The sequence below is a fragment of the Sinocyclocheilus anshuiensis genome, unplaced genomic scaffold (assembly GCF_001515605.1).
Source record: "Sinocyclocheilus anshuiensis isolate Anshui unplaced genomic scaffold, SAMN03320099.WGS_v1.1 scaffold107, whole genome shotgun sequence".
NCBI lineage: Eukaryota > Metazoa > Chordata > Actinopteri > Cypriniformes > Cyprinidae > Sinocyclocheilus > Sinocyclocheilus anshuiensis.
Genome location: NW_015549584.1, coordinates 1,671,406 through 1,681,682, shown reverse-complemented (window position 1 = coordinate 1,681,682; position 10,277 = coordinate 1,671,406). Strand labels below are relative to the sequence as shown.

At 36.9% G+C, this 10,277-nt stretch overlaps 2 protein-coding genes across 2 annotated transcripts in view; one reads left to right on the top strand and one right to left on the bottom strand.

Annotated features, from left to right (window-relative positions):
- slc44a5b (solute carrier family 44 member 5b) overlaps positions 1 to 662 on the bottom strand; it is a 35,105-nt gene extending 34,443 nt beyond the window's left edge. The window contains exon 1 of the mRNA XM_016446208.1: positions 499 to 662. Within this exon, the coding sequence (XP_016301694.1) occupies positions 499 to 535 (37 nt within the window). The 5' untranslated portion in view covers positions 536 to 662. The remainder of the gene's footprint in view (positions 1 to 498) is intronic.
- A 205-nt stretch (positions 663 to 867) lies between these two features.
- LOC107657873 (alpha-N-acetylgalactosaminide alpha-2,6-sialyltransferase 5-like) overlaps positions 868 to 10,277 on the top strand; it is a 32,327-nt gene continuing 22,917 nt past the window's right edge. Inside the window, exon 1 of the mRNA XM_016446154.1 lies at positions 868 to 928. The gene's annotated coding sequence lies outside the window, so the exon portion shown is untranslated. The remainder of the gene's footprint in view (positions 929 to 10,277) is intronic.

The following is a 10,277-nucleotide window of genomic DNA, read 5'->3' as shown; positions in this document are numbered from 1 at the left end:
ATAATTGTTCTTGTTCATATCATTGGAAACATAATTGTTCTTGTTCATATCATTGGAAACACGTTCAGAACGATTTTTTTTCCAGCAGATGAACGATTAAAACATTACCTACCTTCGAACTCGAGCATTTAAAGCGTTAGTTATAGACAGTTACCGTTATAGTTATCGTGCTTGGTGTTAATAGGTTTTAATATGTCCTCATTTCATGTGAAAATAGAATATTTTGATCATATTTATCAAAGGTGCCGTTCATTTTTTATGTGTACAATCCATCATTACGTGTACAATCCAAAATTAGCAAAAAAGATCGAGTGTGTCTTTAAAAACTATGTTTAAACTATCGTTCTGCACAAAGGTCCTTGAAATATTTACTACGCGAGAAAACGGCCAAACACTTACAGTAACGAATCGGGTTGACACCAGCAGCGCTGGGTCAGTTCTCTTTGTCAATGGTCTTACTGCAAAAACTTGATTTGACGCGATTCACAGGCTGCTTACCATAGTATGAAGGGGGGATTGCACTTTTCCTTGTCATTGCACCTCCGACGAGCGGTCCTCGTGTGTCTTTTGTTTATGTGATTGCATATGAAGCTGTGGACGTGAATAGCGTCTCTCGCGCTCGTTCACATATAAAACGCGAATCTGTGATTTGCTGGGCCACGCAACGCCGCGTCACTGTGTTTACAGCGCCATCAGCAGTGTGAGACACTGCGCACAAAGAGGCGGTCCATTCTATGAGTGACGTCTCAATTGTCCAATCGCAGACTGCCATCAGTTTCCAAAAGCCAATCCAAACGCAGGAGGCGGGACTTATCGTTCTACTTGTGGGAAAATAAAAGAAATCTCACAGGCAGGCACAGGAAAAACACTCACTTCAGTGAACACAAAGATCGAAGGAAATCAGTTGAAAACAAAGTTCCAGTGTTTTGTGAGTATTTATGCACGGTATGGCCTCGTGGAAACCACAATGATTGGCGACCATGGAACTAAATATAAATCGTGTAGCTGTAGTAATAGTAGTAAAATGTTATGTTAGTGAGGAAGTTCAAATTAAAAGTATATTTCAGTTTCTTTCTCAGTAGGCTATATTAAGTTTTTTCCCCCTCAAGCCAACTCACCATCACGGAATGGGGAAGTTAAGCAATAAAAGTAATAAAACCGTATTAGTCTAGTAGTTACATGACATTTATATTATACTTTCCACTAATAAAAAAAAATGCAGTGTTTTTGCACAGTGATATGATATGTGAATGGTATCGAAGTACTATACTACCTTCTGACTATCACTGAATCTACTTTCCATGTTATCACCACAATAGGTTTTGTGTCATCCTAAAAGACTACTACATTTATTTAAGATAAGAAATATATAGGGAACTGATTTGATTTTACATATCACATCTTGCAAAATAAAATAAATAAAACTGAAACGGTGAATCATGCTCGAGCTATGGAAATGCATGTAATTAATTTACTGTGGCTGCCATTGTGAGAAGGGTGTTCCTGCACAACCGGAGGCTGCAGTTTCAGGACCTAAAATAAAACTTAATTGAAAATCGGTAAAGTTACTCACTCTGATTGCTGTCCATGTCGTCCACCTTTAGTGATCCAATTCGGTAGGTGGCGCTGTTACAAAAGAATAGGGTCCTAGAACTGCGGTCCTGAAACTGCAGCCTCCGGTTGTGCAGGAACATACTATTGGCCATTGTTGGCATTTCACCGCCTGATGGCAGTAATGTGTTGTGATAGATGTAAATTGATGAACGTGCCAGTGGTTTTCAATTCTGATGATCTGACACAGGTGTTAAATAAGGTAAGGAAGACATACTAAATATGTGAAAAGTTTTTATTTTGATGTAAATTTATGTTTTGTTGCATATGAAATAGTGCAGTTTTAAACACATTGTTGGAATACAACTTAAACAATAAACTGTCTGCTTTGATGGACTGTAGCTCCATCTACCTACATGTATGACAGTTGTTGTTTTTTTGCTTTGTTTTTTTTACATTTACTTGATTAGTGGTTTGGAAAAATGCAGTTCCTATGAGAATCCAGAATTTTTCTGTCTCATCTAGTAACGCAGAGTTCAAAAGTAAAATACAACACATGCAAATGCAATGCATTCTTTCAGAAAACTTTAGACCAGGCAATCAAAAACCTATTAAGACTCAAGTAAGTGGTCTAATAAGCGATAATGATTCATTCAATTCCTTACAAAATTAGGGGGCAGCTGCAACTTGGTCCTGACATGATTCACTAATCAGGAACTGTAATGGATACTCTCTCTCTCTCTCTCTCTCTCTCTCTCTCTCTCTCTGTATGTGTGTAATGTAATTGAAATCTTTAGTATAAACTTTATTTTATTTTGAAAATTTCTGTGTGTTCAGTGGGTCAGACAGTCTGACAGTTAGGAAATCTGACATCAGGGTAAAGATTATGTAGGTGAAAAGTAGTGTCCTCTAATCTTGTGTTTTTTCCCATATACTAACATTCTTACTGATGATGTTGTCTGTTTTAAGTATCTTATTTTCACAGATATTTTAACAGTTTTTCTCACAATTGTTTACTTAGTACAACAAATCACTCATTAAAAGTGCAATGGTTTTATTAAGTACAAATAAATCCAAAATAATGAGGATGATGAACGGAGTGCCCAAATTAGTGTACAGTATGAATTGCTCAGTGAATTGTGTTTGAATAATGGTGGCTTTGCATCTCAGATTGTTGTTCTAAGCTGCAGTAAAATGTGCAAATACCAACAAAAGCTCATGCTTCTATAGGCATTGCGGTCCCACTTGTGTTTTGAAATTACTCAAACAGAAGGAATAAGATATACCACTGGTCTCATTGTGGCTAATCAATTAGGATACATGTTGTGCTGTGGGCTCATCGTGAGTGATATTTTTATGAGTCAGCGTTTTCAAGATGACATAGTGCAGTCCTGCATACAGTCAAAACAGTTTCAAGTACAAAAGCATAGGGTCCTAGAACTGCGGTCCTAGAACTGCGGTCCTGAAACTGCAGCCTCCGGTTGTGCAGGAACATACTATTGGCCATTGTTGGCATTTCACCGCCTGATGGCAGTAATGTGTTGTGATAGATGTAAATTGATGAACGTGCCAGTGGTTTTCAATTCTGATGATCTGACACAGGTGTTAAATAAGGTAAGGAAGACATACTAAATATGTGAAAAGTTTTTATTTTGATGTAAATTTATGTTTTGTTGCATATGAAATAGTGCAGTTTTAAACACATTGTTGGAATACAACTTAAACAATAAACTGTCTGCTTTGATGGACTGTAGCTCCATCTACCTACATGTATGACAGTTGTTGTTTTTTTGCTTTGTTTTTTTTACATTTACTTGATTAGTGGTTTGGAAAAATGCAGTTCCTATGAGAATCCAGAATTTTTCTGTCTCATCTAGTAACGCAGAGTTCAAAAGTAAAATACAACACATGCAAATGCAATGCATTCTTTCAGAAAACTTTAGACCAGGCAATCAAAAACCTATTAAGACTCAAGTAAGTGGTCTAATAAGCGATAATGATTCATTCAATTCCTTACAAAATTAGGGGGCAGCTGCAACTTGGTCCTGACATGATTCACTAATCAGAAGCTGTAATGGATACTCTCTCTCTCTCTCTCTCTCTCTCTCTCTCTCTCTCTCTGTATGTGTGTAATGTAATTGAAATCTTTAGTATAAACTTTATTTTATTTTGAAAATTTCTGTGTGTTCAGTGGGTCAGACAGTCTGACAGTTAGGAAATCTGACATCAGGGTAAAGATTATGTAGGTGAAAAGTAGTGTCCTCTAATCTTGTGTTTTTTCCCATATACTAACATTCTTACTGATGATGTTGTCTGTTTTAAGTATCTTATTTTCACAGATATTTTAACAGTTTTTCTCACAATTGTTTACTTAGTACAACAAATCACTCATTAAAAGTGCAATGGTTTTATTAAGTACAAATAAATCCAAAATAATGAGGATGATGAACGGAGTGCCCAAATTAGTGTACAGTATGAATTGCTCAGTGAATTGTGTTTGAATAATGGTGGCTTTGCATCTCAGATTGTTGTTCTAAGCTGCAGTAAAATGTGCAAATACCAACAAAAGCTCATGCTTCTATAGGCATTGCGGTCCCACTTGTGTTTTGAAATTACTCAAACAGAAGGAATAAGATATACCACTGGTCTCATTGTGGCTAATCAATTAGGATACATGTTGTGCTGTGGGCTCATCGTGAGTGATATTTTTATGAGTCAGCGTTTTCAAGATGACATAGTGCAGTCCTGCATACAGTCAAAACAGTTTCAAGGTAGATGCATGTACTTTCACAAAAGCAAATATGGCTTACAGTATTGTGTATATAGAGATTTTTCCTGTTAAATTTTATTTTCAATCTTTTAAAGATACAAGGTTATGCTTCAAAATACAAGGAATAATATAAACATCAAAAAACAAAAAGCAAACACTGCTGAGCAGCAAACTCTAAGAATACACAGCAAGTTGTTGGGCTAGAATAAATGGACTGAAGGTGCTTGTGATATCAGTGCCACTGCAGGCACAGCTTGTTCAGAGCAGAGCCAAAACTAAAACAAGATACAGTACAACATATAAGATGCAGCTCTTGTGAATGACTGACCTACCAAATGAACCCAAATATGCAAAAACCATCGGAATAAGCTTTGGTTATTTTGGCCCATGATTGTATTAATATCAGATTAGCAATATATTATGTAATGTTTAAAACATTAACAGTGTGCGAATGATTCAGTGGTGTTCAAAGATGGTTTTAAAAAATATTTTCTGTCAGTAATTTTTCGCATTTCGTCTTAACTCTTAAAATCTTAAAAGCCTTTTAACAAAGCACTTTTTGTGGTATAGCTACTTGTAACATCTTGTTTTGTACCATCGGAGCGGCTTACCATTGCCATTTCTCAAGCGAATGTAACAGGTGTTTGTGTGAGGATATTTAGTTTGCTATGACTGAATAAGGACACTTTGTTAAAAAAAAAAAACATTGGTTGATAATGCTTTTTTAATTTTTTTAAATTGTAGGCTAGGCTATTAAACAAGACATTACTGGGTCAGTAATGTCTTGTTTCTGAAAGTGTCTTATGCTCACCAAGGCTGAATTTATTTGATCAAAATACAGTAGCCTAATATTATTATAATTTAAAATAACTTTAAAAAAATTAAATAAAAAATGTAATACTAATAAAAAATTTAGTATTTTAAAAGGTATTCCTGTGATTTTCTGCAGCCATTCAGTGTCACATGATCCTTTAGAAACCATTCTATCATTTAATGAATATCAACAAAAAAAATAAATAAAATGCATTTATTTGAAATATATATATTTTTTTTTAACATTGTAAATATCTTTACTGTCACTGTTGATCAATTTAATGTTTCTTTTCTGAAAAAAAAACAAAACAATTTCTTAAAAAAAATCATTATGAACCCAACCATTTGAATGTATATGCAAAAAAGTAGTATATAGAACATACAATAAGCACTTTTGTTGTGATTTCCATTGGTTTTCAGACTTTTTTGTGACTATAAAATGTTCAGTTACATTAAAACTCATCATATTCCAGGCTAGTTTGTAACCTAAAACAATCATCCCTTTTGAACAATAGTGAGCTACTAAAGTCTAAAGTGGTACCTGTGGGCAAATGAGTCAGATAAAATGACTGCTCTAATTTCATAATCAGTATAAAGTAATTTAGTAATGGGCCATCTGGAATATTCACATATCTCTTTCATTCAGATTGATCTGAGAGCCTGATTAAAATTGGAAGTTAAATTTTTCCCCCAGAAGCTATTTGCTGTCCAGCAGTAATACATGGTTTGGATAAACTGAGACTAGATACAGTTTAAGCTTGGCTTCAAAACTTTGAATTAATTCCTCAGGTAGGACAGACACCTGCTCCATTTTCTGATGTGCTTTTAGGATTCTTAGGATTAAATCTTAGGATTGCTCCATGTGTGAGACACTTGGTGAGTGCCTTTCTTCAGGCACCTGCTATGAATATATTAACATTCACAAAGTGTGTCCCCTGCTTCTCTGTGTGATCACCACTGTCTTGTGAGGAGACAGCTCATCTGTTCAGGGTGCCACGTAAAAGGCCAGACACTTGTTGGGTTTTGGTGGGCTCCATATGCTTCAGGATCTTAAAATAGCTTCTGCACAGATATTCATGGAGGCATTTTCTGAACATTTCTGGGGTGCTGTAGAGTAGTGCAGTAGAGTCGATGAAAGGTTGCAGATTTGAATCAAAGGCCATGAACTGTCTACACTGTGCTTTTGAATACAACTTTTAAAAGCTGTAGATATTTTATATGGAATGACATTCAGAAGATAACATGCAATGTGGTCCTTTGATGCTTGGATTGTGTTTATTAGGTACCATTTTCCCTTCAGAACTGCCTTAATTCTATGTGGCATAGATTTAACAAGGTGTGGGAAACATTCCTCAGAGATTTCTGTCCATATTGACACGATAGCATGATAGCATCATGCACTTGCTGCAGATTTGTCAACTGCACATCCATGAAGCGAATCTCTTGTTTCACCACATCCCAAAGGTGCTCTATTGGATTGAGATCTGGTGACTGTGGAGGTCATTTGAGTACAGTGAACTTATTGCCATGTTCAAGAAATCAGTTTGAGATGATTTGGTGTTAGTTGGCACCCGGTGTGGACTTCTGCTGCTGTAGCCCATCTGCTTCAAGGTTTGACATGCATCAGAGATTCTTTTCTGCATACCTCAGTTGTAACGAGTAGTTGTTTGAATTACTCTTACCTTTCTATCAGCTCAAACCAGTCTGGCCATTCTCTTCTGACCTCTGGCATCAACAATGTATTTTCACCCACAGAACTGCCGTTTTTGGACCATTCTCTGTAAACTCTAGAGATGGTTGTGCGTGAAATTCTGAAAATTGATCTGTCCGTCCACTGGAAGAGCAGCGGTTTGTGACCTCATCAGAGAGGAAAGACTATTTAATTCAAATAAGCTTTAATTTTATGCCAAACGCATCGCCAACTATCTTCCTGTCACCACTGTCCCCCCAATACACACAGATCAGAATAAATCTCAGCCTCAAGGAGTGATTTAATCAAATATACTGACGAGGCAGACAGGAGGGCAAGCAAAATCTAATTCTCATTTGTCTCCAATGACAACAAACACTGAATCAATCCCCAGATGCCTTCGCACTTTTCTAATTTTCACCCGCATGCTCAGTGAAGGAAATTAGCAAATTTCATCCTGAGTGCTTCAGGTCATTGGCTTCTTTGTTTTCACATACAAACAACCACATACAAGTCCATAGTAAAATGATTCTTATCAATTAAATAATGCCGAAAAATAGGTTAGATTCATGCATTTATTTCCATATTGGTTTAAAGGGGTCATATGATGTTGCTAAAAAGAACATTATTTTGTGTATTTGGTGTAATGTGTCTTTGTTGAGTATATTTCAATGGTCAGACTTCGTCTGATGAATACCAAATATTTGGGTTGAACTGTTCTGGAACAGTGTTGTAAATACAACTTAACCACTGATTTCTAGTCCTGTCCTCTTTTGGAAGGCCAAACAAAGTAGTTTTGCTTTCACAACGAAACACACGGCGGGCTAGAGTGAGCAGCGGCCAGGGGGCTTGCGGCAACCACATGTGACGACCCCGGGCTGGACTCCACTTCGTCCACGGTGAAAGCCGATCCGGTGATCCACAACGTAGTAGTTGATGTATTTCCTCAGCGACCAGCACGGATCAGCTTTAGGCATGACGAAGCGGATATCGTCCTCTTTTGGAAGGCCAAACAAAGTAGTTTCGCTTTCAAAACGAAACACACAGCGTCTTCACGACATGGCGGCAGCAACAATACTACAGCGAGAATAAAAGTTACGCCTTCTTTCTTTGCGTAAACATTTGGGCGGCGTTATGCAAATCTTCCCACATCGTGACGTAGACATGTGTGGGCGTGTTAGAACAAGCCGTTTTAGGTAGGTGTGGTTGACTCTTAACTTTTATAAAGAATATCTCTTTGGATTTGAAGCTTGGATTGTATTTATTAGGTACCTTTTTGCCTTCAGAACTGCCTTAATTCTATGTGGCATAGATTTAACAAGGTGTGGGAAACATTCCTCAGAGATTTCTGTCCATATTGACACGATAGCATCATGCAGTTGCTGCAGATTTGTCAACTGCACATCCATGAAGCGAATCTCTTGTTTCACCACATCCCAAAGGTGCTCTATTGGATTGAGATCTGGTGACTGTGGAGGTCATTTGAGTACAGTGAACTCATTGTCATGTTCAAGAAACCAGTTTGAGATGATTTGGTGTTAGTTGGGACCCGGTGTGGACTTCTGCTGCTGTAGCCCATCTGCTTCAAGGTTTGACATGCATCAAAGATTATTTTCTGTATACCTCAGTTGTAACGAGTAGTTGTTTGAATTACTCTTGCCTTTCTATCAGCTCAAACCAGTCTGACCATTCTCTTCTGACCTCTGGCATCAACAATGCATTTTCACCCACAGAACTGCCGCTCACTGGATATTTTCTCTTTTTTGGACCATTCTCTGTAAACTCTAGAGATGGTTGTGCGTGAAATTCCCAGTAGATCAGCAGTTTCTGAAATACTCAGACCAACCCGTCTGGCATTAACTACCAAGCCATATTCAAAATCACTTAAATCACCTTTCTTCCCCATTCTGATGCTTGGTTTGAACTTCAACAGTTCATCTTGACCATATCAACATGCCTAAATGCACTGAGTTGCTGCCATTAGTTTGGCTGATTAGATATTTGAGTTACACATACACACTGGTTTCCATGTTTTATGGGGACATTCCATAGACATAATGGTTTTTATTCTGTACAAACTGTATTTTCTAACCCTCTTACCCTACCGCTACCTCTACCCACTCATGCAAAACTTTCTGCATTTTTAGATTTTCAAAAAACTTCATTCTGTATGATTTATAAGCTTGTTTTCTCATGGGAACAAAAAAATGTCCCCACAAACTAAGTCAGAATTTACTGGTATTACTATATTTGTGGGGATGTATGGTTATGGGGACTCTCCATAGGCATAATGGTTTTTATACTGTACAAACTGTATTTTCTATCGCCCTATACCAACCCTACACCTAAACCTAGAAAACTTTGTGCATTTTTTACCATTTTGTGTGTTTTTTATGCCTTTTGAATTACGGGACACAGTGTCCTCATAAACCATCTTCACATTGTAATACCTCTGTCATACCCATGTCATTATACAAATTTGGGTCTCCATAAACCACCCAAACCAGTGCACATTATCGGTCAAAAGTGTGGAATAGGCTACTTAATATTTATTGATCATTTATAGTAATAATTTCTTATGTGTTATATATTAACAGTAAACATTAATGGTAAACTTTTCTTGTTGTTCCTTTGCCTTCAGTGTCTACAGCTGTTTAGGATTTCAGATTGTTAAATAAACTCCTGAGACATCTAGTGCTGTATTTACATAAATGTAGTGAGAAGAGAAAGATATATGAGAGACACTGTATATATAAACAGAGAGGCAGAAGATTTGATTGCTGCTTCTTCAAGGCAGTAATACCACCACTGTGATCTTTCTGAAAATTGATCTGTCCGTCCACTGGAAGAGCAGCGGTTTGTGACCTCATCAGAGAGGAAAGACTATTTAATTCAAATAAGCTTTAATTTTATGCCAAACGCATCGCCAACTATCTTCCTGTCACCACTGTCCCCCCAATACACACAGATCAGAATAAATCTCAGCCTCAAGGAGTGATTTAATCAAATATACTGACGAGGCAGACAGGAGGGCAAGCAAAATCTAATTCTCATTTGTCTCCAATGACAACAAACACTGAATCAATCCCCAGATGCCTTCGCACTTTTCTAATTTTCACCCGCATGCTCAGTGAAGGAAATTAGCAATGAGAAATTAGAGTGCTTCAGATCATTGGCTTCTTTGTTTTCACAGACAAACAACCACATACAAGTCATAGTAAAATGATTCTTATCAATTAAATAGAAAAATAGATTAGATTCATGCATTTATTTCCATATTGGTTTAAAGGGGTCATATGATGTTGCTAAAAAGAACATTATTTTGTGTATTTGGTGTAATGTGTCTTTGTTGAGTATATTTCAATGGTCAGACTTCGTCTGATGAATACCAATCCAACAAATGTTATTATACCACAAGCAATATCACTGGAAAATTACTGCTTCACAACAACA